The 26,647-nt window shown below is 46.5% G+C and overlaps 1 protein-coding gene across 7 annotated transcripts in view; it reads right to left on the bottom strand.

Annotated features, from left to right (window-relative positions):
- Window positions 1–26,647, bottom strand: part of LOC116944082 (zinc finger homeobox protein 3-like) — a 462,441-nt gene that overhangs the window by 44,142 nt on the left and 391,652 nt on the right. For all 7 annotated transcript variants that reach the window (XM_076068327.1, XM_032957495.2, XM_032957494.2 and 4 more), the window contains one exon: window positions 2,503–2,610. In XM_076068327.1, coding sequence (XP_075924442.1) covers window positions 2,503–2,610 — 108 coding nt within the window. The remainder of the gene's footprint in view (window positions 1–2,502; window positions 2,611–26,647) is intronic.

Here is a 26,647-nt window from a genome sequence, read left to right as displayed (position 1 = left end):
CGGGGCGCTTCGTTAGCGGGTGACGGAGGGGAGGCCACGAGCGTGGCCGGTTGGCAAATGCTCCGATGCCACGTTACTCGTGAGCCTTTTGTCCTGACAACGTTCTTAAATTATGGTAATTTATAGGAAACACTAGAAAGACAGACACGTCTCGGGAGATGCATTTGGGCAGCAGGGGCAGACGGCGGAGGGGAGGGAGTGCTATGTAAGCAGAGGAGAGGGGAGGGGGATGCCAGGGGTTTGCAGAAAATGACATGATGGGAAGATTAAAAAAATCCAGTATGCCCCTGTCATCTGGATAAGGGTTTCTTTGCACAATGATGTGCATTTTTTTTTGCACTTAAATTAAAATGGGTAAGTGTGTGTATCAGGGGACACAACAGTGCGATAAGCACCAATGTTTAAAAATACATCAGCGGGATTTACTCTGTAAGCCTCCTACAGAGGTTAGAGCAACCGATGTTATGTCAAATCATTATATTTGAGATTTCAAATCTATTATGCTGCCGTGTACCCATCAAAGAAGCTCCCGCTCCACCCGCATCCATTTCCCTTTTTCATCTTTTGAAGCTTTAAAGTACAGGAGCAGGGCTTGATGCATTTTGTTAATACAGTCATTAACTCTACATGTATTTGCATCTTATCATAGCTTCGCTGCATAATCCAAGAAACCTTTTTTTGGAGGCAAAATGCATTTTAAAGCGTCCTGTGATACCCACTGCAGCCTTTGATCAAAAGCTCTAAACAGGCGTGGGGATATCTGTTGTGGAGTGAAATGTAAATGCGATTATTATTTTTTTACTACTACAAGATCCCAGGCTGTCGACTCACACTTACTACGATTGCAGCTGCACTCCGGTCGGATGGGCAGAGTCGTGCAACAGTGGAACGAGTGATTGACGAAAAAAAAACCCTGCGGTGCACGGAAGCTGCGTTCCTTATTTTGACGCTGCTCAATATGATGACACTCAGGGGTTCCACCTACGGCAGCGACAGCATGCACAGCTACGACCCGTCACAATCACCGAGGTGTACATTTAGCTGCAAAACCGCTGCTCTGTAAGAGTGATGGGGTGGGGGGTTACGTTCAAATTCAATATCGCGCTAAAAAATGTTAACGTTTTTCTATGAATATGTAAATCAAAATAGATTTTTTTTTAGTTTCCTGTCCCCCCTCAAAAAAGAATCCCATTACATTCTGGCCGATATATCCTTCAGCTGTGGCAAAGAGCCCATTTCAGACATCCCTTGGAAAAAAAAAAGGTAATTTTTGTAAATTCCCCTGACTCATTACGGCTAACTAACTTCAGATGTAGTGCTCCAACAGCCAATCGCCTAATACGTTTGGAGGTAAGCAAACGTGAAAATAAATCGAGGGGAAGGGGAAACGTCATTGCTAGTGCTAGAGCCACGCCCGCCCCGCCGCCCGCTCCCAGTGCAAACGGCTGCTTATCTCGCGGGCGAAATATGAAAGCCAGCCGAGCGGCCATTAAATCAGGGATACACTCCCGCGGCAGAAAATGAGATTCTCTGCGTGACGCAGGCGAAAGCCATTTTGTCTCAATTCTCCCATTTTGCATGAACGAGGCCGGTGCTCTGCCATTACGCGCGATGCAATAAGCCATGTGCTTTGTGCCCGAGAGAGAGAGAGAACATAGAGAATCATCTATTGCACAGCGAAGGAGTTCTGATACGTTTTTACGAGATCTATGAAGCCATTGGAGCCATCTCCAAGGGATATTAACGTCACTTGCTTAATTAAAGTGTATTATAAAATACATTTGAATTTTTTTAATAATTACAGTGCTCAAATAGGCCTAAATGGTACAGTATTGAATGAGTGATTTTAAAAAAAATTAATAAAATAATCAATGACATACAATCTAATGCTACGGTGTTACTAATGTAAGTTGTTTAATGTAGGGAAATAATGCATTCATGTTTTCCTGATAAATAACCAAAACATATCGGGTTTGTATTGGACGGCAGCCTGTGTACAACCGTGTGTACACGGTTGTGTACAAACCGTGCCAATAGAAGACACATACAATGATCCACGTAGTAACTTGGAAGTCATTTAAAATGAAAGCTTCCCATGCTGTGGGCGTTCCTCACATAGTTTTCGTCACGAAGAGACTAACAAAAGTCAAAGTGGACAGAGCCAGAGGACAGCTTTGTGCAATGCTGCCCGCACAATGAAACGTCGTGCACTCACCTTACACCGTGGCAACATATGCACCTAGCACTGCACTCACTCGGGAGCTCTCCATGCAAAGACGCTCACTGGCCGGTGCACTTCATATGTACATCGAACTTCTTTCGCAACGTACGCAGTTAACCGTGCTAACCGGAGGCGCTTCGTCATCAAAGCCATGAAGTTCAGCAAACCTAGGCAGAGTCCACTTCCGAGCTCTCACTCCAGCAGCCGCTGGCTGCGTCTTTGTGTGACTGGGAGACTGAACTGGTGGCAGCTCTGCGTGGTGTTGCGACCCAACTCTGTACCTGTCTCTTTCTCAGACGCTTTCTCCTCCTCTCCCCACGGCTCCTTGGCCACCTCCTTGTCCAGTGCGGCAGGGTCTGCACTACCTTTGGCATCTTCTGTTTGGTTATCTGTGGGATACAAATGCGCACAACCCCGGTAACTAAACGTTGACAAATATGGGAGAAGCCGTCAAACGAAAATATCAATTTTAGCATTTATTTTGGTACAACCAACTTTGCGGACAAATCTAAACGTACTGTCAACTGCAGATTCGGTAAAACTCAGTTTCATAAAAAGATAAGATATTGTACGCGCTTAAGAATTCAGAAAAAAAGAATATGCTAACAATATTTGGAAAATTACGTCTGAAAAAAAAGACGTTAAATGTAGCTGATGACGAAGAGTAAAATTGCCCATCGTGTAAAAAATACGACAAAAAAAACAACCTTGAACACAACATTCATACGGAGCTGTAAAAACAACAACAACAACGACACTGGTAGGCAGTCCGCACGAGTGGGAGAGATGTTGCTGCTGCCCATTGCTGGCGCAAGCCCGTCACGGGGCACGCCCGCTCGCCTACAGGGGGCACTATGACGGCACTTTGCTCGGAAGCGACACAAAAGAAGGACCGCGCCGCCGACACACACAAAAAAATGCCCCGCGTTAAATACTGTCCCGCTTTTCACGCCGCCCAGTGGAAATAAAGCCAGTGAAAAGCGGCGCCTTTGTGCGTGGCATGAAGTGTTTGTAATTTAGTCGGCGCGCGTGGATGCCTAATGACAGCGGTTCAAACAAAAGCAACTTTGGCTCGGGCTGTCTGCCCAGGTCCACCAGCGACCACAATCACATCACGCCTCCCCATGCAACAGGGTCTGACGCCCGCCCATCCCCCTGGGGGGATTAAGCGTGGGGATTACATATGTAAATATACACATTGTGCATTACACAAACACCTCTACACCAACACACACAAACGCGCACTCGCAGGGGTGGTCTTAATTTTCTAATCTGTTCTGCGCGGCAGCAGAAAGCATTTGGGCAAAAAAGCTGATTAATATATTTCCTTCCCCCATCCCCTCCCTCGCCTCTCCACAATAAAGTGCAATTGGTTGACGACATAATCTTGAGCGGCAATCTATTCTTTGCGCAAATGCTCCATAATTGGGTGAGACATTTTCTAGGGAGAGGAAATAATTCTACTAATGAATGACTGCTTCTGCAGCAACAAAGCAGAGGACCCTCTCTCTCTCGTAGACATTTGCCAATAAATATTTATAGAACACAAATAGATTTCATTGCATTATTCTCAAAGCACCGACGTGACATGACCATCCTGACCTAAATGCAACCCAATTATATTTTACCTGCGCTTACGCAATGCGTCGTTTAAGACGAACACAAATATTTTCCTTCTTGCATAAAAAAAACGCACGAAATTGTGCCCGATGAAAATTGGCAGAAAGTGCGATGCAAATCCCTTGAACGAGATCGCCCCCCCTGACTCGTCGTTATGATCGATGTTGCTATGAGAGCCGCGCGTGCGAGTCTTTAACGTTGTTGCACCTCGTGGGCGGTCTAACATGTGCTTGCATGCTTCACGGGTGCGTACAGAGCGTATCCGCGAAGCTCAATTGAAGGGAGGATGACGCCTGTAAGTGGAGCCGAGGAACCCACATTTGTGGTTTTGAATAATCGGTATCTTTATTTATCCTGGAGGAATGCGATGAGCTATTAAGCTCTTTTTTTCACAGATGTCCAGTAGGAGCAAGGGGTCAGAAAGTTAGAACAAACAATGACAAAAAATATTGGAGTGCAAAGTATGGGAAAGAAAAGCAAATCGGTAAAAATAAATATGTAACATAGATCAAGTATATAAGTTCGATTTGAATAAGTTCACTAAATCCCAAAGCTTGGGCAAGGCAGCAAAACAACAGAAGAACAGTCCCAAATAACCAAGACCAAAATCACTGTTGCAGCAGACTAAATCACCTCAATATGTAAAACGTAAGATACTTTCATGTACGTTCAGAATTCCGAGTTCCGATAATTAAAACGTTCGGGTAAGCCTTTGAAAGTTATGCCATATTATCGGTTTCTTTTTTTTTTAGCAATTACAAACCCCTTTTTCCCCTCCTAATACGGCATATGCTTCATCCCATCGATTATAAATGACAGAGATATCAAAGTGAAAGTTATTTCTAGGCTCCAAAGTTTCCAAAGCTAATCCCTGCCTTCCAGCATCCCTCTTATTGCCACTCCAAGACCAACAATATTAATGTAGGAAGCCCAACTACTCTACAGCTACATTCTGTCTGACAATTCGTGAATGTAAAAAGTAATCACAAGACATAATTTCGTAAAGATTTCTCTTTTCTTTTTGTTAATAAGGGCCGTGCTAAAATGTTTGCAATTAAAGAGAAAAAAAGGATAAGGTACTTAGTGCGGCTGTAAGTCAAGTAGCTAATTTCACAAACCTGCCATGAAATATCTGGATGATCCATAAAAAACGTTTTTTTGTGGGTTAGATCGCGTAAATATAAACGTGTCGTTAATCCCGCCACCACCAGACAGCCAATTAGTAAGGTTTGTTACGTAAACAAAACGTGCCAATTTGTTACTGTTGCAGAGTAAACCCCAACATTTGCAATTGCAGTAGGACGTTTCGCCAGTCATCACAACCAGCCTCACGTTTTGTTTACGTGACAAACCTCTTACTTATTGGCTGCGTCGGGTGGTGGCGGTTTTAACGACACGTTATTATTCACGCGATCGAACCCCAAAACAAAGCCCATCTTTTATGGATAACATCGGTCGCGAAAAGCCTGCGTCGCAGAACAGATCTGGATGATGTGGCAGCCCCCGCCGGTGTGCGCAGCCCGTATTAGAAGCGTAGTGCTCAGTCGGGGGGGGGGGGTGGCAGTTGTGCATCGGAGGGCAATTGAAAGCTGACCCCATCGCGTGGTGGCAGCGTTTTTTTATTGGCACACCTGGGACGTTGCGCTGCGGGGCGGACGCATTTACCTCGTGCAAAGAGGGGGGCTGTCGCGATGGAGAAAGCAACGCTCACAGAACGCACCCCCCCCCCCCCCCAACCTGCACTGGGGTATTCGCCACTCCCCCCACCCCTCCCTCAAGCTCTGATTAGCATGGTTGGCTACGTACAATGCGAAAGAAGTTCAACGTACATACGTTGTTTGCTGTTCGCGCCGATCATGAAGACTCTGTTTCCCAGGCCAGCATCGACTGTGGGAGTTCCACAGGAAGGGGGCGATATTTTGCCTTTACATCGGCACATGAGGCCTACTATTTTATTTTTTTAATTAACATCACAGGACCTTTAATGTCCACTGTTAAGTAGACAGCGCTAGGTATGTTTTTTGTTTGTTTATACACCCGTAGTATTAACCAGAGCGGCTCCTGGTTTTGAACCACGGGCACCATATGAACTGAGCGGCGAGCGCATTGCCGCTCGGGCCCGTGGCGTGTGAACGCGCCTTGAGTAAAACTTTCCACGCAAGGTTTCAAACTAAAATCTGACCAAACGCTACAACTTCATGAAATCGAGATTCACGGTACGCGAATCTGAAGTGAAAGCGGAAGCACGAGAGGCCTCCATTATGCTCACTGCATAACTTATGGATCTTAAATACCACGGCATTAGTAAAAAAATCGGGCCGCCTTGTATTGGTGGAAATCTTCACACTGCCCTAAGCTTAACTCCAAAACATAAGAGCGGATTTTCAAGATACATATGGCCGCGATGAGAGAAGCATAACCTAGCCAATGAAAAAAAAATGGTTTAAACGAATGAATAGTGTTGAAAATCTAAAATAAAATGTTGCGTGAGATTTTGTGAACGATCTCCTCTGTTGATGGTTCTCCCAACAGGTGGTGGAAATTCCACATGCCTATGGCAGGAGCCAGAAATAATTTTGCCAACCAGAAAACAGATGACTTGTTGAATGTGCCCTCCTCCAGCATTTGAACCTGAAATATCATGTTCTGTGCTTTTTACCACAAATCCATTTGGCTAGAGTCACTTAAAGGGTTAATGCACGAGCATTAAATGCATTATACTATGTACACTGTGGCAAATAAGCTTTGGTAGTGAAGCACATGGTTTTGCCCCTGTAATGGGCTTCGGATTGTGATAGCGCGGATTGTGGCAAGGCCCGATAGTACAACAGCCCACCACCATGAACAGCGCACCACCATGGACAACCCACCACCATGGACAGCCCACCATGGACAGCCCACCACCATGGACAGCGCGCCACCATGGACAGCGCACCACCATGGACAGCCCACCACCATGGACAGCGCACCACCATGGACAGCGCACCACCATGGACAGCCCACCACCATGGACAGCGCGCCACCATGGACAGCGCGCCACCATGGACAGCGCACCACCATGGACAGCCCACCATGGACAGCCCACCACCATGGACAGCGCACCACCATGGACAGCGCGCCACCATGGACAGCCCACCACCATGGACAGCGCACCACCATGGACAGCGCGCCACCATGGACAGCCCACCACCATGGACAGCGCACCACCATGGACAGCGCACCACCATGGACAGCACACCACCATGGACAGCGCACCACCATGGACAGCGCGCCACCATAGACAGCCCACCACCATGGACAGCGCACCACCATGGACAGCGCACCATCACACGTTTCGGTAAAGCTGGCAGATAAACAATTTGTTTTTATAGGGTAGATGCAATAAAACTTCCAATGTATTTCATGTTCATGCATGTAAGCAGCTATAATATTTGACTCCTCTTACCTTCCGCATTTCTTATTAATAATTGCAGCTGCCCAGCATCATTAAATCATCGTAGATAGGAGTTCTACCGTCGTTTATTGTGTTTGTACTACAATACGTAAATATTTACAAGGTATTTTTAAGAAAAAAATTAAGGATTTCGTAAAGGTTAACAAAAACATCTAACATAGGTTGCTTTGCTGATCAATGGAAAGCGAGATATTGGTGACGTGAGTCTTGCTAGCATTCACGAGCTTATGGAATGAAACGCCGCTGAGTTTGTTCGAACAGCAGCGTGAGGGAAAGACAAAGGTGGCCGGGCCATGCACGAGGCCCAGCATCGTCCGTTGTACAAGACGATAATTGACCTCATCGCCGGGGCCGATGACCCCTGGCGAGGGGAACACGGATATTTGTTTTTTGCTGTAGGCACGCGTATGTGCGTGTGTGTGCATGTGTGTGTGTGTACATTTAGCGCTAGTGCAACGGTTAGCGCGCCGTGCTACAAACCTGGCGACCCGAGTTCGATTCCCGCTCACGGCTAACACCATTGGCGATTATCTCAACCAGTCCTGGGCCTCCCCTATGTCGACGCAGCCTCAAATGAGTACCTGGTGCGGCGTGTAAACATCGACAATGGGGAGACAAAGGTGGGGCGGGCGTCGTGCTGGCCACCCACCCCTCGTGTGCTATGCCGGCCTTCATTGGTGCTGCTCGCTAACAACACTTGCCTTCACGGTCTGTTAAGGCTACACGGGGGATCTTTTTCTTTGTACATTGAGAAGGACCTGTTCCACCAGCAGTCTAAACGGCTGAGTGAAGGGGGATTCGCGTCGTTGGAGCATGTGCGTGCGTGCGTGCGCGTGCGTGCGTGCACGTGCGTGCACGTGCGTGTACGTGCGTGTGTGCGGGCCCAACGGAGATAGGGGTCCAATCCGTACATAAATTGGAGCGCTTTGTAATTACGCTTACACCTGTATGCCTCGCAGCAGTGCTTTTGAGGCCACATGTTTGGACAATTAGCTACGAATCGCTCTTGAGTTTTGCAGGGGAGTGTTTCGGTTTGGAGCTCTCATCCACCCCAACCAGGGTCCAACTCCGGTGTGTGCGAGCGTGTGTAACCTGTCTGACGGTCGTCTGTGCCGGCGTGTGTGCAAGCTGTCTGTCAGTAAATCTGTATGCGTGTGTGTATGCTGTCGGTACGTCTGTGTGCGTACATGTGTGTGTACGCTGATGGTACGTCTGTGTGCGCGTGTGCCCTAGTTCAACTCATCTTTGGGATTATTTCCCCAGGCTCTTCTGCACACCCCAGGAGACTACCGAGCACCAAAGACCTACAGGCGAGGAACGCAGTGTGGGACCGCATGAATGGCTGTTTGATTCTTAGAGTGCAGTGGGTTCACTGGATAATAACCTTATGGTCTGCAGAGCATTTGTATCTATGCATGCATGCATGTAGGGAGTGGTTTGGTATACAGTAATAATTGCACGATGCTACAAAACCCAACAACCTGGGATTGATACTTCGCTACGCAGACTTCAACCATCTGGACTGGGACTCACGTCCCTCAACACAGTCTGAAGGAAGGAGTACGTGGCAGGGTCTGCTGGCATCATACCCATGAAGCAAAGACTGCAACGAGGACTCAACCTTCTGCTATTTTCTACCAGAGCGACTCCCTCCCTGGCAAGGTATCCATGCTCCAGAGAATATCAATATACATATGTAGGATTGCATGAGCTTTGTAAAATCGTTTTCAGGATGTAACCAAAATGGCAGGAGTACGTAAGAATAATAGTAAGAAAAATAAGACGTTTGAAACACACATTTCTAAATATTGCAGTCTTAATCACTGAATGATTATTCCAAAGATATCACAGATTGCAATGCACGTTCTGTTGCACGACTGCTTTTTATGTTCAAATGCGTTTTTTTGCTTCTGATTTCTCAGATCGAGAGAGAGCTAAATATTTGTTTTGGGAATAAAATGGACTGCAGAATATCTCGACCATAATCATCATCATTCCTTGGTGTGCCGTTTTTACTAATGCATTTTTTTGCCCATACTGTATCTTTGTATTTATCCTCTGGATGTATCCGTGCACTCAATCACAAAGGCAGACGCATGCTCTTGGTGGACTCTCATGGCAAAAATAAAAAATATTCTTTAAGGCCATCGAACTGATGATGACAATGGAGCAGCATGCACAACCAACAATGGTTTCAATGCAGGTGTAACTCCTCATCATCGGCCCCACTATGGTCCCAAGGCCACGTGAGGTCAAAAACACATTTCTCGTGAACATTCACTGGGCTTCTCGTCCTTAGGCTCCCCACGTCAAGGTCACTCGTAACATCAGCGTAATTTCTTCAAATCTATTTTAACGAGACGTTCACATCCAACCCGCCAACTAGTCATCTCCAGCACCATCGCGCTTTGTCTACGTCTTCCTCCTTTGCTCAGGAATGTGAATTAATATTTTGAGCTCCCGGGCCTGGATCCCTGGAGATGTGAGCACCTCTATATAGAAGTCCTTCAGACTGAACAATAGTGCTTCAGTGGCCGTCCAGTGAGACCCGATGAAAAGCATCGCGAGACACAGCTCCTGCTGGTTGACTTGCGCTGCACCTTACAGAAGTTGTTACTTTTTACTCATTTAAATTATCGCGACGCCAAGTTATCCCGAAATGGCAAAGTTTCACAAACAGCCCATACGCAAAACAAAAGTTAATCGAGGCATATGCAAAATACTTAACGCCTACAAAGAATTGTGGTCTTCTATCATCAACCGCGCACAATAACAGCAAGTGGCTTTGTAGGATCAATAGCGTTTTACAGCTGGGGTCGTGACCGTATATTTGCGTGGCAGCAAGGTAACCCCTTGTTAGAGAGCGCGAGTGCGGCACGACCGACCATGCAGCAGATTGTTCACGAAATCCCACCACCGGCTGTGGGCCCCGTTTCTTTTTGCGTACGGTGCACGCCGACCCGTTTTTCTCTACATTTTTCACGACGCCTCCGGCTTTGCGATTTTCACAGTTGTGAGATAAATAGTTTAATAAGGATTGTTTAATTTTAAGTTTTCAGAACCTCATTCAATAATACAAAGTATACCTTGCACAATCGATGGAACACTGATGCTCATGCAACTAAAACAATGGAGTACTTTAAATTAAGAGTATTTTAGATATGAAGGCAATTTTTTTTCGCATTGATAGGTCAATCCATCGTGGTCTCATATTTATTAATAAAGCCCCTATTTTTTTTTATGACTCCTAAAAAGGAATGCAACGTTTTTTGGAGATGGTTTGTTCATAAAAAAAAGTTATTTGTATACAAAGACCGCTTTATTCCAACGTTTACGATCTTAGAATCGTGCACATTTCAAATTCTTAGCTTTGCCACGAGCGTGTGACAAGTACACAGATGAGCAGAACCCCTGTTGAAACTTGAAAACATCACCCCAGCACCGGATTAGGGTTTGTGCGGGTATCTGTGGATCCTCTGCGACAAATCTCAAATGTTATTGACACCGCGTGGCTCCCTTGGAATCCACGTGTGGGCATTCTTGTCGATATCATCGCACGGGCGAATTATCTCATCAATTAGCTTTATTGGATATGTCGTATGTGGCCAACCTGCAAACAACGCTGTCGATCACGCAACACACCATGTACACAACAACTTTGTAATCGTGGATCTGAGCAAATTATCCGACCTGCCTAGTGAAAAACACACAAATCCCTCTCCTCATGTCTAATAGCTCTTACCCAACCCCTTATCATGTGACGTCTCTCTCATGCTTCTCTTCATTGTTTGTGCTTTATTTACAAATATCCACCCAAGCTGTTTCTGCAGCTAGCTCAATCGCACTATTTTACATGTCACACACGTGTGTACCCTCGCGTGGCGGTTACAAACAGATTTGCTGTTCTGCGCATCGCCAAATGCGGAACTCCTCGTATGCTCAGCCGTATTGTTCAGTAGCCTGGGCCTCGTGCCGTTAACATATTCGAGGCCCAAGCACGCATCTCATTTGCTCATTATGAGCTCATCCACCTCGACTTTCTTTTTGCACCCAAATCCCATCGTTTAATCCATCGGCGAAAAAAGCCCCCTTCCGCACTGCGCTTCATTTTTTAGCTGCACTAACCACTCCAGGTTTCAATCTTGTTTTAAGCCGATTCGTGGCGGATTTACGCCGAGGTCTGGCAGACACCCAACGGGCCCGAGATGGCAGTCAAAGTGCGGTGCGGCGCAGAGGGCTGCAGAAATGGAGCGCGCGACGGAGAGACAGGCAAACGTCGCGCCCGCGTGCGCTACGTCGATGTGCTTTACAAAAAGTTATTTCTTCTGGTGATGCGATGAAACTCTTCCCATCGATGTGGGGCATTTGCGATGCATCTGCGATGCCCCACGGTAAAAAAAACCTCCCACAGTTAGTGATGTATTTGTTAAGGAATTCTGCCCACTGCAGAATTGAGATCTCGCTAACCACGGAGGGCCCCGCCTAATTCGAGGGAATCGTGGATCAGAGGAGCGTGGATTCGTGGCGTTTCACAATCGTCCCTTGTTTTTATTTGTTACGCAATGTTTAAGAACCTTTGTGACGGTGCCTGGAAATTTTAATAACGCCAACTAACTGCGCTCTTATTTGCTTTCATCCCTTGGTTTCGAGAAAATATGTTTGTAAAATGTTAAAGGCTGATTTCCTGTGCCATGGTAGTCTACAAATGTCAAATGAAAATTAGAAGAAAACAACAACCACCCCTCTTCATGTTATACTCAGCAGCAGCAGCAACAAACAAAACAAAATAATACAACACACTCCGTAATTAATGCTCAAATCCCATGTAGTACCCAATTGGAAAGGCATTAACACTTTATAATCGGGTACAAAAGCTCTCCTGGTAATGGGATTAAGTGCAGGTGACACTGATGGATTAAGTTAAGGTGGGAAGAAAAAAAAAGAGAAACAGTGGCTGTGTGAGGGAAATACACAGCTGGCCCAACAAACACACCAATTAGCCACAGAAATGTCCAAATGGAACATTCCAGGTATTAAAACTGCTTGTACTTTTTAATGATTTTTTTTTGGGCAACAGAGAAACATCAAGTAATTTAATTTAAATTGGTTAGAAACCTCCTTAAGAATATAAAATCAATACTTCTTGGACCCAAAGTGTAATTTAATAGCCTAAATGAAATTAAGCCGACGAATAAATGATTCTGGAATTTTCAAGCTGCGTGGTCTAGTTTCATTGTACCAGTTTAGCATTTTTTTTGTTTTTGTGTTTCGTCATTCATTTGTGAATGACGAAACACAACCGGCGCAGAGATTTACTTCCTGAAAAGATCCCTTTGAAAAGTATTTTCCGCCACCGTTATGGGTAACGGGGACATCGGCACACTCCCTCAACAACCTCACACGAAAGAACATTCACGTGGCGTGCTAATAAAGTCCGTTCACTTTACACGCTGCACACCGGCAAATTTGAATTGGATGGTTTTTTTTATCTTCACGGTACAGTAGCATATAACTGCACCAAGCTATGGCTTGTATGGGTGCTGTTGTTGTTTTAGCTCGTAAAATGTTTAGAGATAAGTCAATTTGTAAAAGGGCGGTATGTTATACAAATAAGCGCGTCATCGGAGAGCCCCGAGAAACAAAAGCACAGAACGTATTCCTCAATCGCATGGGGAGAGAGAGGCCCGCCGCACTCCCCGCTGCGGCTTCCGCCCACACAGCTCAGCGCCGGCGTGAAAGATTTTTTTTAAAAGACTGCGGGTGCCGGGACATAAATACGCGCGCTATACATCATCACCTGGAGCCCACTTAGGGCCAAGCACAAGAATACTGCATTCCCAAAATTATCCCTCGTAACGTTGGACAGTTACGTCTCACTCGTCCGGCTTTGGAGATCAAAGAAAAACGTCAGAATTTCGTTTTTGTAAGAGTTGCTTAAGTGCATAATAATAACAAATAATGAATTGCACGACAAGTCTCTGTCTCAATGTGTACGACCATCGGTTTTTTTTCCTGTAATAAAATTGTGATGACACAATTTGGGCCACTTATATCATCATTTGGGCAACTTCAATACGAACTCCTCTGAAAACCTAACCCATTGTTAGTGTTCATTAATGCTTGGCAGCGGCACGTTTAGGCCACTTGATGTATGTCAATATAATTTTAGGCTTAGTTCATTTGCAGTTCTCCTTAAAGCATTTGTACCATATATTTAAAGAGAGCACTCTTGCTCTGATCTTATTGCAACGGGGATACAAATAATGAATGTCAGCAGAATTGTATTTCTAGACGTTCCCTACCGCATACATTTTTGCAAACCTGCAAACTTTTATTTAAAATTCAAACCTGTGCTGCGCCAATGACGTGGCGATGAGTTCATCACAGACCTATTCGGTTTCCGTAAATGACAAATGTCAACATCCCCAGTGCGTCGCATTACCTACCTCTTCAAAAGAAAAATTCTGCGGAAAAAGACTGGCTTATGTACTCTTCCCGTAATCGGACTATAACTGCAAAAGAACACGTATCGATATCCCGCGGATTACTGCAAAATGACATGAAAATATCGTGACATTTGGCAATAGTCTAACCTTGGCGAACGTCGCTGTTTTTAATTTTTGAACGTAACTTTGCCGTTTTAAACAATACGACAGCGCGCGGGCTGACGGACGTGGGGAGCGCCCAAACCAAACGTCGCAAACAGTGCAAACCCCTCCCCAACCCCCGGTTACCAGGTACACGCCGCGCCACCCACCGCCCGTCTTGTCGAGCGTCTGGAACAACCTGCAGCTCGTCGGTGTCTGTACACCAGGCACGCCGTGCGTCGCCGACGATCGCCCGTTCCAGCAATGTGGTAAGGTTGTCGAGGAGGAAGGTGGGGGTGGGGTGGGCGGAATGAATAGAGATTTGCTCACAGTTGTGTAATTAATCAGCGGACGTGAAATGCCCTATTTCTTAACAAATTAACAACAAAAACTTCAACGGGGGGGGGGGGGGGGGGTAGAGCACAAAGTGTCGTTGTCACGTCCGTGAATCCATAGGCGGTCGTTTATTTATTGAAACGTCACGCAAAAAAAGCACAAGCAATGAAATAGGCGCAGAGGCTGAGGAATTCTGTCAAATAAACTACGCCGTGACGATGTCGAGGGATGATCGTTGCAGTGGCGAGGACACTGCGCTACAAACTCCGTGGCCTGAGTTCGATTCCAGGCCACGGTTAACATTCGTCGTCGCAAGTGATGCCCGAACCAGTCCTGGACAAGTCCTGGTGGGCACCCCCCCTTCGCTAAACCTGCACTAGCCACGGTGGTGCAGTAAGGTTAAACGACACAAACACACGCACCGCCAAGATAGCATGGAGAGCTCTTCATCCAGCAGTGCAATGACAAAGGGCTGTAATCTATAAGTATTGTTCTATCATTTTCAGCAGTCTGTGGGAGCGAGCCTTGTAGCTGGATTCGGTTTACGTCCAAGTGTTAAGTGTCTGCTATTAGCACATTGATCACTCCTTATGTTTAAGCACGACAACTCACTGTCTCCACTTTCATAATCAATATGCAAACGGCGCGCGGCATTGATTTGATATTAATTTTACAATTAGGGTCCCCTTGGGGGAGGCGTGCGGTCAATATGCTCCCGGCCGGACTCTCCGGTGCCGGAGAGTTCACAGCGGCCGAGATCCCAGCGCCCGTGTTCAGAGTCTCGCTCCCTATCGACGGGGGCCAGACCCCGCGCACGTAAAGCCCTCCGCCTGCCGAAGGTTGAGGGTGCCACGGCTCATTGGCGACTGCCTTCGAAAAACAAACGGGAGAGCTTTCTTTTTTTTATATATATAAAATTTTCTTGCCGTGGTTTTCACACCTGACGATGGTCGCTTGTGTTGCAGTCGAAACGTCGTGAGAATTGTATTGTTTCATATTGTTGTTATTATTTTGTTATTGTTTCCCCTTCCACGTGGTGACTCTACCGAAAGAACCAAGAATATGAAAGCGAGAGAGCGTTTGGGACGCGACGCCGCCGGCTCTCGCCGTCGTCACGGTGGTGCCGACGGCGACTGCCGGTGGGTTTCTTGCGCGCCGCCCTCGCGTTGATTTCTACCATCGACGCAGTTTTCTCTCCCTAACTCGCGCTCGTGTGGGTTTCAAATTAAATAGAGGGCTCCGTTTAAGAGGGCCCGACGTCGCGACGGCAGAGAGGACAGGCTTGTCGATATCGCTGCCGAGGAAGTGGACCCTCCGGTGAGGCGGGCAGGCCGCGAGTATCGGGCGTCAATTATCCATTTTGCTTCATTAACGCCGCCGCCACACCGGCTCCCATTGATTAGCGCAGTTCATTATCATTGGCTTAACTAAAAGCAGTAACAAGGGCAGCTATCGGCAAATCCATTAATGCAATTGATGCCCACAATAGAGGCGGGCACTTAAAATCGCCGCCCCCACCCCCCCCCCCTCTGTTCTCGCATCGTGAAGCTGCTGACGCGGCTCCCCCCCTAAACTTCTCCCTGTGTGCAGCCCTGCAGCCCCCCCCCCACTTAGTGCAGCCCCCCCACTTAGTGCAGCCCTGAAGCCCCCCCCCTTAGTGTAGCCCTGTAGCCCCCCCTTAGTGTAGCCCTGTAGCCCCCCCCCACTTAGTGCAGCCCTGTAGCCCCCCCCACTTAGTGCAGCCCCCCCCCCCCTTAGTGCAGCCCTGTAGCCCCCCCCCACTTAGTGCAGCCCCCCCCTTAGTGTAGCCCTGTAGCCCCCCCTTAGTGCAGCCCTGCAGCCCCCCCCTTAGTGCAGCCCCCCCCCTTAGTGCAGCCCCCCCCCCTTAGTGTAGCCCTGTAGCCCCCCCCCCCTCACTTAGTGCAGCCTACAGATGCGGCCGCTCCTCCTCTCGTTCGCTTCGCTTTGACGAACTGAACCCAGAAATGTTGATGGGGGGGGGGAAATAAACGGCGCCCCGGTCTTAAAAATAATTCGTCTAAATTTGCCCGAATTAAATCAATGTAAAATGTAAACGGGTACGCTCTATACACCGGAATGTTTATTCTTCTTTCTTTAAAATTTGGCGACAACAAAAAAAATTGCGATTGCTACGTAAGCTCACGGTTCCTAAATCCATAGGCATCAGCAACACACACAAAAAACCCAACACGGGAACGTTAAGTCACGAGGAATTATATTAATTAAAGCAATTAAAACGTGTTAATTTCACTCATTTACAATGGATTCTGCACTACCCAAATGCTATTCATTGGTGATAATGAGGTAATTATGCAAATGAGGCTATTAAGCAGCCCTGCTGACAACCAATAAAAACTTGGCTGGTGTCCTAATGTGTCTTAACAACTTGTCATTAATTTACTTAAAGTTATTTATTTACTTTTTATATATGAATGAACATATGTATTAATGTATTATTTATGCATCCTTAAGTGTTTTATGTGAACGTACACAAATGCATATTTCTACTTTAATTACTAATGCAAATGTGTACGTAAAACATGCATTTATGTAAGGATTACATGGCCATTAGCTCACCTCACGACAACCCTGGTAGCCTGGGTTTCATTCCCGGCCATGACCAATCAATGCCGGTGGCAATTGGTGTCTATATTGCTGGTGTTACCCTCTCTTAGGTGAGTGCAGCCGGACAAGGAGCATCTGGCGTTATCATCTTGAGCACCGCACACGAAAAACCGGCGACGGCAACCCCTCGTGAGAAGCATCGCGCCGATCAGTGCCGGATTATCCGAGCAGCAAAAGTCGCTACACGTGGAGTAGCTACGGGCCCCGCACTTTCAAGGCCCCCGCGCTAAACGCTTTCAAGCTATCAATTCCGGTTCAGTGATTCTGCACTCGCTCTAGCACTGCAGTACTATACCGCCTTCCACTTTTATGAACGACTGTGTCTTTTAAGGTTGGCGATTTGTCGTATTATCTGGCTGTATAGGAAATAAAAAAATACAATTACTTTACTATGCAAGTTAAAAATGCGTGTTTTAATATTTAAGTTTATTTATTTAGGGCCCCTTTATATCATATGCTAAAGGACCCGCACTAGCTTAATCCGGCACTGGCGGCGATAACGGGCGCTCACAAACAGCACTTAACGGGGGTCGCTGCATTCAATTCGCTAACTTGACTGCCCTCTGTCAATCCGCCGCTGGATGAAGGCCTTCCCCATACTGCGTCGGCAGTCTTGTTTGTCCACATTTCCCCATGCTGGTCGGTTAAGGAGGGGCCGGTTCAGATAGCTCTCGCCACTGAGATGTGCTTCACGCGGGGCATGGGCGGTGCGGTCTAAATAATAAATGATGATCGCGTAGACGATGATGTTAGTTAGCCATGGCCGAGAATCAAACTCAGGACACCGGGTTCATAGCGTAGTACGCTAACCACTTTGCACACCGCTCCCCAGGCTACGTTTTCTATCTATACTGTACACGTGTATATACGCATGCGTGTACGTACAGTGGTATGTATTTAAACAATTACGTGAAGGTACATTGAGTAGTTTATGATAACACAATGAGTCTATTCCAGCCATGGGATTTTATGACGGGGTTAGCATTCTAAAACGTAATGGTACAAATATACAGCAAAATGACCGGCAGATAAATTTGATATTTCTCATCTTAGCTCCACACCTTTGTTATATCTTATGCTTGCGAAATAATATAACGTATTTTTCTGTTGCTAGGAAATCAGTGTTAAAATGCACACAAGTGTTACATTTCACACTGTTTTCTCATACAGTATATGCAATTGGGTGAGGTGTAAACAACCGTGCCTTCCCTGAATATTGGAGCTGCTTTGTTGGTCGAGCTATCTTGTTGGGCAGTAATCACCTCTACCAGGCGACTAGTGGTGAGATGTTCTCTCCCTCGCTTAATATACAGGAGGCTGTGGGTTCGATCCCGACCCTGACGTCAGTATATTTGGAGTTTGCATGTTCTTTCCATGGTTGTGTGGATTTTTCTCCGGGTTTTTCCATCCACATTTAGAAACATGCATTTAGAGTGTTTGGCTGCTATAAATTTCCACATGATAAGCCACTTCGTTGAGCTATCATTTGTGGCCAGGTCGCTTATGAAAATTCTACGAAGCTCAGTGGGGCTTTACCTGGTAAAATAAAAACATAGTTTAGTTTAGAATGCTGCATTCGCGATATATATCACGACTCTAAACGCCACCCATAGGGCTCCATGTTGTCCTTAAGCCTTGCTGACAATGCGCATGATTCTAGACACACCATTCTTAATTTTACATGACCTCAGATTCACGAGTACCCGAGCGCATCTGTGAATGTGAAATCTACAAAACAGGTGTTAGCCACTGTAGCTTGCGGGTGAAAACTATAGAGGAGCGATTATTATATATATTTCAGATTTTGCAAAAGCAATTGGCATTCGATTATAACGGTTGCTTTACCATTATACCATCATAGGTGTCACTTTATGTTGAAGTTTGGATGTCTCATTAATATGTGCAATTTACTATTTAGGTGATCTATTAAATCAATCAATGTTTACGTGTTACACAGAAAGTCCCGTTTAGCCAGTTACCCATCTAGTTTGCCAGGGAGATTTGTGGTGCAACTGCACAGAACAAGAACAACTACATCACGGGACCTCCTTTGCCAGTACCAAATATGATCATAGGGTTTTCCCCTTCTTTCCTAGCTACAAAACAGTTTGTGTTAAGATGTTAAAACACCAAACTGAAACCTTTTGCAATGAATCATGTCTACATTAACCACAATGCTTGTGATCAAAAGGTGTACTTTTGGCGTCCTCTGTTCTAACACCGTTTGAGACGAGGCTCAAAAGAAAGCTGTCTCTGGTGTGGACCAATCAGTTTCAAGGACAATGCATATATTATCAGAGTATGTATTTTTTTGCATTCTGACCACAAGTATTGTGGTTAATGCAGACATGATTCTTTGTAAAAGGTTTCAGTTTGGTGTTTTAACATCTTAACACAACTGTTTTGTTGCCAGAAAAAGGGGAAAAACCTATTATCAAGAGCAACAACATCAAAGTGTTGAAGAACAAAAAATAACCATATTTTAAAAATAAACAGGCACACTGCACCAAACATGGGGTGCCACGGTAGCAAGATGTTAACTAGCTCGTCTGGTATGGAGGAGGTCGTGAGTCCGATCCAGACCCTGACGTCTGCTGTATATTTGGAGTGTGCATGTCTCTCTCCCCGTGGTTACGGGGATTTTTCTCCGGGGCCTCCGGCTGGCTACTAGAAATATCCACATGATAAGCCACTTTGTTGAGCTATCATTTGTCATAGCCAGTATGCTTATAGGAGAGCTGTCTCGCTCAGTGGACCTTAAATGGTAAAAAAAATATGAATATATATGTACAAATATATATTTAAAAAACACGGAGGGGGTAAAGAGCGGTTGGCGAGGAGATGAGCACGAGTTTACGTGAACTCGATCGAGTGAATAAAACAACACAGCGTCACGGGAACGCTGGAACTGTTGTGCTCTTCAAGGTTGGCCTGGGTCTCCTGTATCGCAGAGAGAGCAACGGCCGAATTCACGCGATGACCCACAGTGGTCTCCGCCAATATTTGCTTGTAAAACGGGGGTGCCAACTTTTCGTTCTAGAAAACGAGTTTGTGGGTTTTACGTGGTTATAAATTAAGACGTTTGTGAAAACGTCATTCAAATGTAAATGTACCAGTTTCAAATTTGGGAAATTTCCTGAGCCGTTGGCACGTTGTGGTGAATTCCATCTGTGATAGCGTGTGCCGCCCTAGTCTCGATACTGGGTGAAGCATTTTTGGATTAATTGCGAACGTTGGGGCTTGCGTGTGTGCGCTTGTGGCATTGGAGGGAGGGATCACAAACACCCAGTGCTGCAGAGGCAGAAGCTGTCAAAAAGTAGCTTTTGTGACTGCTGGATTGTATTTGTATGTTTGTTTTTGTATACATGCATATCCATGAATATATATGCTGATGCAATAAAAAGAGTCAGCAAAAAAATGTGAAAACATTAATAAACACACCAATTATGGAATTCATTAAAATTGGCGGACACAAACACAACTTTAACATACTGTATTTCTTTACCAAACTGTTTAAATTCTGAAACTATAAAGTTCAAATATTTTGAACTTTTTCAGCCCTTTTTTTATTGTTGTTGGTGGTGGTGAAGAGGGCCACGCCCGCTGCAGCTGCCGGGGCCCCGAGGAGGCCCCCATGGGGCCTGCCACCGCACGAGGGTGCGGACAACGCGACGGTGGCGCAGCCGCGGCCTCACCACTGCGGGCCGCACAGCGTGGACGCCAAAGCTCGCTCGCATTCCCTGCCCCCCCCCACACCATCGTGTTTCCGGCGGCCGAGGGCTATTTACGCCGCGCGTAAAGCACGTCCCTGCGCACGACGCATCCGCTTGTCCGTCATGCTAGTCAGTAACCACGGTAACCCACGGATGGTCCACAGGACGACCGCGGTGGAAACTCTGCGTGAGCCACGACGCCAATTGCAGGCAACGGTCACGGCTTCCATGCTCTTCCGATTCTTACAACGATCCCGCCGCACGTGCCGTGACGCTCAAGAGCACTGCATGCAGACAGGCCCAGTGGTATGCAGGAGATCGTGGGTTCGATCCCGACCTTGACGCTTGTATATTTGGAGTTTGCGTGGATTTTCCTTCCACACTTAGAATCAACATGCGTTTGGAGTATTTGGATGCTATGAAGTTCCATGTGATAACCAAATAACCCAATCCATCGTTTCATCTCCAGTTGTTTGGACATTCTGTTATGACCGCATTGTTTTTTTAAATTAAATTATTCAACCATTTCATCGCTTCCCCATTCAACATCTCCCAAGTTGCCCTCCTACAAGAATGTCAATAATTCATAAAGGCTTTGTAGTACCAATCCCTAACCTAAAATGCGTGCTTATTTTAGCAAACGTCCTGTTCCTCTGAGAAATAAAAGGCTTTCATTTAGAGGTCTAAGGGGCTTGGCCAGTAGATGTTTTGAGAGCTGAGCAAACAGGAGAGCACAAAAGATGGGAGGCCTTAGGATTCTTGGGAATGCACATGACAGCGGAGAGTCTGAAACCATTGCTTTACATTAATCCCTCAGTCGCCATGGTGAGGCTGCCTTCATTCAAGTTCACAGAGTTTTGTTCTTTCCCCCCCGCCCCCCTTCATTTTGTAGGCAGTATCACTTCAGGTTCCGTGTACCCAGAGCCCCGGAGCGACCCAGTGTCACGTCTTCTTGCCGTGGTGGGGGGGGGGGGTTCCCCCCTCCCATTTCCTCAACCACTCTCCACCCCCCCACGGCCTCCCTCCAATGCTGCCCACTCCCAGCAGACGAGATCAACAGGTCGTTCGTAACACTGTAACCACCAAGAAGAAGAGGCCCTCGCGTTGGCCTAACAGACCGTCAGGACGAAGTACGCGGTTAGCGGTCGCCTGTTCGAGCCGACGCAGCACACAGGGAGGGGTTTACGGCCGGGCCGGTAACACGCACCCAACCATTGCTGACGTTCAGGCAATGTACTCCTCCACAAGTCTTCGTTTAGAGCAGTGCTTCTTAACCTTTACTGCAGCCTTGCAACCCTTTGGTTCTCAATCGTAAACATTGTTTATAACGTTAATAAATACAGAGGGTTTGCTGAAACAAAGTAGTTGTGCTTATGTGCTTCATTTGCATTTCGTTGATTTACCTTCGAAAAAAATCTGGTGACGTCTCGCACCCCCAGGGGGTGCGTGCACCCCAGGTTAAGAAGAACCACTGGTTTAAAGTGAACACCGACTTAAGGAGGGGTTGCAGGCAAAGTTCGCGGATTGATCATTATCAATGATGCACAAGTCCAGGAATCCAACCTGGGATGCTAGGGTTACGAAAACATCAACACGAAGAATTTTGTGCCTGCTCTCAAGTAAAAATCAATGTACTGATTCGATTCAATGCCAGTTGCACAAGGATGAAGCTTGAAATGAAGTAGAACATTGTGCTAGTGTGTTTATTTATCTCAAAACGCTTTGACTGACTCCCATGTGTACGATGTACGTACAATGATAAATAACAACAATAATAATAATAATTTACAACCGTTTACCATATCTTGGTTCTTTCGGTAAAGTCACGTTGAAGGGAAACAATAAAGTAATAAAATATATAAAACAATATATATTTTATTAACAATATATATTTTATTATTTTATTGTTTCCCTTCAACGTGACTTTACCGAAAGAACCAAGAATATGAATCACTGCAGTCACGAAAGCTTTAAATCAAAATTTAACCGTTTACCAATCTATTGCTGGATGAAGGCCCCCCCACTCCCCGTCAGCTGTGTTGGGGGTTTGTACCATACTTCACCGCACTAGTCAGTGGGTTCGTGAAAAGGAACAGTTCAGATGTCACAAGCCACTGAATGTTAGCCATGCCCGGGACTAGACCGGGAAAGATTCGTGCGATTTACATATTAATTTACCGATAAATTGCCACTCGCCTAACTCTTTAACAGCGAACTTGAAGCGATACAAACGACAAACATTTGAACACTACAAATATTATCCATAATAGAGACGCCACTTTGGGGGACGTCAGTGGTTGATCCGTGAACAGACTTTCCCCACCACGGGAATAGAGTCGCCCCACTTCCGCATTTTTAACTTCGACCTGCCGACTCCTCCTGAGGCAGCCGTGTACCGTGGAGGACCTCCCCGAGGCTACAAACTGCGCCACATCATCCTCATCATGAGCCACGGTCTATCCACCGATGACCACATCATCATCCTCGCCACGTGCCCGATGGTGGATGCGCGTACGAGCGTGGCGGCGGGACGCGAGAGGACGATCACGGGAGTGCAAAGCTTCCATGGCTGCACGAGAGCTGAGCACTGCGAGCTGGCTGCTGACGAGAGCAGCGTGGGGAATGAACCGCATGGGGAATGAACCGCATGGGGAATGAACCGCATGGGGAATGAACCGCATGGGGAATGAACCACGGGGAATGAACCGCGTGGGGAATGAACCGCATGGGGAATTCACATTCTACTTCTCATTGCTGTGCTGCATTGCTGGGAACACTTGATGATGTAGTTTACTTAAATGCCAGCCAAGTTGCATTTTGCCAATTGAAACATTCATTAACTAACATGTGTGTGTCTGCAAGTGTAAATACACAACAAAATAGACACCCCCCCCCCCCCCCCCCATAGCCTACATAGACTGTTGGGGCACATGCTGTTAGAAAGCGCCGATTAAGATGGACAGTGCAGGAGGTGGTGGTGTGGCCAGCACCAGGCCTAGCCACCTTTGTCTTCCAAGTACTCATGTTTACACACCACACCTGGTACTCACACTTAATGCCAAGTCAACCTTGGGGAAGCCAAGCACAAGTTCTGATATCATTCACCACTTGTTTTAGCCGTGGCTGGGATCGAACTCGGGTGATTGGATTTGTAGTGCGTTGACCACTATGCCAGCACTCCCCGAAGACAAAGATCCCCCGTGAAGTCTTCAATGGTACTCCCGACACACGCACACACACGCGCACGCACACGCACACAGACGCACATACGCTCGCTCATAAGTTTGATGCCTTGGTGATCACTTTACCACGTTACAATTCCTGCATAATGGATTCAATTCCTAGCCATGCATTTCAACGTTTATCTGAATATTGGTCTGGATCTCCTCTAGGTGAACTGAGTCTAAAATTCTGACTTAATTCAGTGTTATTGTATTTGAGTATGCAAGTGTTCAGCTAATGACATACTTAGATCAAGCAATGTACTCCCATCGTGGGACCTGTTCGCCTTTTGGCGTTCTCTGGTCTGACATTGGTGAGACAAGGCCATAAGGAAAGCTGCTGTCTCTGATGTAGGCCAATCAGTTTCAAAGACAACGCATATCTTATCAGATCATGTTTGTTTGCATGTTCACCACAAGTATGTGTGGTTACTGCAGACTTGATTCCTTGTAAAAGGCACATAATTGATGTTTGAACATCTTAACACCTGTTTTATTGTCAGAAAGGGTAAAACCTATTCTTATGTATCATACAATGTCGTCCTGTATATAGTTATTTGAATAGGTGTTGTTTCAGTGACCTTGGACAGGTTCGTTATTTAATAAATTAAATGTTGTGGTCACCGTGACGTTTGCTTTCTGTCACGTTGCGTGCCAGTCGGTAAATAGAGACATCATGCATTGCCTGGACGCTACAGATGACAGGATTCACGGGTTAAAAAAAAAGACAATGGGCCACGGGGTATTTCTCAAGACACCTAGAACGCTATTTTCTTTGTGGCACGATCGTGCTCGTTGATTCCACGGTTGACAAAACTCTCCAAGCAACTGCAGGTTTACAAGCGTAACTTTTTTTTTGCTTTTGCCTTTTTCACCAACCGTATCCCTACACCGCCCTCGGGATTAATAGACAGAAGCATTCTTCCTCCCACGGTCAACCTTTCATAACTGCCAGGCCGTGTTCCGCGTGGATGAGAGCTCGCTCGCATCGCTCGAGAGCCGAGCGGCTCGCTCTCCAACTCTCGGCTGGATACGTAAATGAAAAGGTAGGCTCTAGAGTGGGCAAGACTCCAATTTTAAGTAGACAACCCCGGTGTAGGTTTTGTTTAGTTTTTGTTTATGCTGTCACCGTCTACCGGTATAAGACCATTAACCCATGAACATGAGAATGTGGTTTCATCGTAGATGGCGCGAGTCCACTACTCTGACGAGTACCAGTCAGGACGACTTACTCAAAAGGGTCCCTGACCGACAGCATCTTCTTCTTCTCAAATTGCACAACTAACCTTTTGTGTATTTGCAGCAAAAGCTTTGCGTCTTCATTTGACCGTATAATTTCATCACACAACACCCCGCCAAAAGCACTGGACACAAAGCGCCGCAGACCCCCTCGATATTTACCAACAATTCTCCTGCGTGGCGCTCGCCTGCGTGCAGCCACTGCACCCGAAGGCGTCTTTGTAAGTCACAGAGGCCGTCGCCATGTCCACTCTCTTGACAGCAGGGAGCATCCAGGTCGGATTTAAACTCCTCTCGTGTATACGGTTACACCCACTCAAACAAATTGTGTGCGTGCGCGCAATTCTAAACTCACGTGGACTGTATGGTAAACTTCGTCGTTATATAACGTGAGAAAATGCGTGGGTAAAAAAAATACTAAAAAACTGCATTCGTAAAGATAAGCAGGCAATTGTATTTTGTGCGCTGGATATTAAGCAGTTTAATGGCAGCTTTGCTTTGTTTGAAGATCTATGTTCCGGATAAAATGCTAATTTGGTGGAAGCACTTGTTCACTGTATTCTCAGAGTGCAAGTGCTCTCGTGTCAAGCCCGTGTACTGCTTCTCCTGTTCAGTTTGTTGTCCTTCTCCCGCACCTCCGATTAGCACGATTGGCTACGTACAGTGCAAGAGAAGTCAAACATACATGCATACATACGTACTGCACACAAGTAAACGGGCGTACGCAACATGTATATCACCAAGGCCAGCCGTATAAATCGCTCAATTGAGGTGCGGCGGTGGGGTAAAGTGTTCCACGCTGTGCTATGAACCTGGCTGACCGAGTTCACATTCCCATCCACGGCTAACACCAGTGGCGAGCGATTTTGGAATGGTCCTGGGGCCCCCTTTCACCTCAGAGGAGGGAAGGGCCCTGTGAAGTCCGGGAAACAGATGCAGCGTGGGGAGGCTTTCACCCAGCAGTGGAGTCATTAGCACGGATTCAGCCGAACAATTATGGCACGAACCCGACCCACGTTTCTGCCTACGGCAATGGCTGTGTTTTGTTCTCCCCTACGGCCGGTGTGGCCCAACGCGAGGCCTGAACGCGAGGCAGGGCCGCCTGGTGTTGCCTCGGATCCTGGGCTTCATTGTTTCCCTTTGTTCTTCTGCTCATCCCAGCCGACTGCATCCTTGGCCACGCGTCGGCGTCTGCCAGTAAGATGTAAAGCTTAGATTGCGGTCTCCGGCTCCTCCGTGCACTCGCCCTCGATGTGCTATTTAAAGATGGCGTTTCGGTTTTTGTTTCCCCATTCACCGTTTAATTGCGCTCCGAGTAAACGTAACGTGAAGTGTCGCCCGCGCGCGAGCGTTTCGGGCGAACGGCACGTTGCTGCCGCTGCCTCAGAGGTGTACAGTTCATGGTCAGATAAAGATGCAGCTGCAAAGTTAAAAAGCAATCAGACAGTAAATAACAAAAATTAAAATTTCCAACAGTGTAGGTAATTAACGTGGTAAAAAAAACTCATGATCGTTGCCATGCCGATCTTTTGTGGAGGGCATAATGTGCTATTGAAAACATGTTTCAATTATGTAAGATTAGTCAAATAAAGAGAACCATTTGAAGTGCA

This window comes from Petromyzon marinus, chromosome 20 (assembly GCF_048934315.1).
Source record: "Petromyzon marinus isolate PM22_M1 ecotype Great Lakes invasive population chromosome 20, UKy_Petmar_22M1.pri1.0, whole genome shotgun sequence".
Lineage (NCBI taxonomy): Eukaryota > Metazoa > Chordata > Hyperoartia > Petromyzontiformes > Petromyzontidae > Petromyzon > Petromyzon marinus.
Note: the sequence above shows the minus strand (reverse complement) of the source record. Positions and strands in the feature narration are given on the sequence as shown.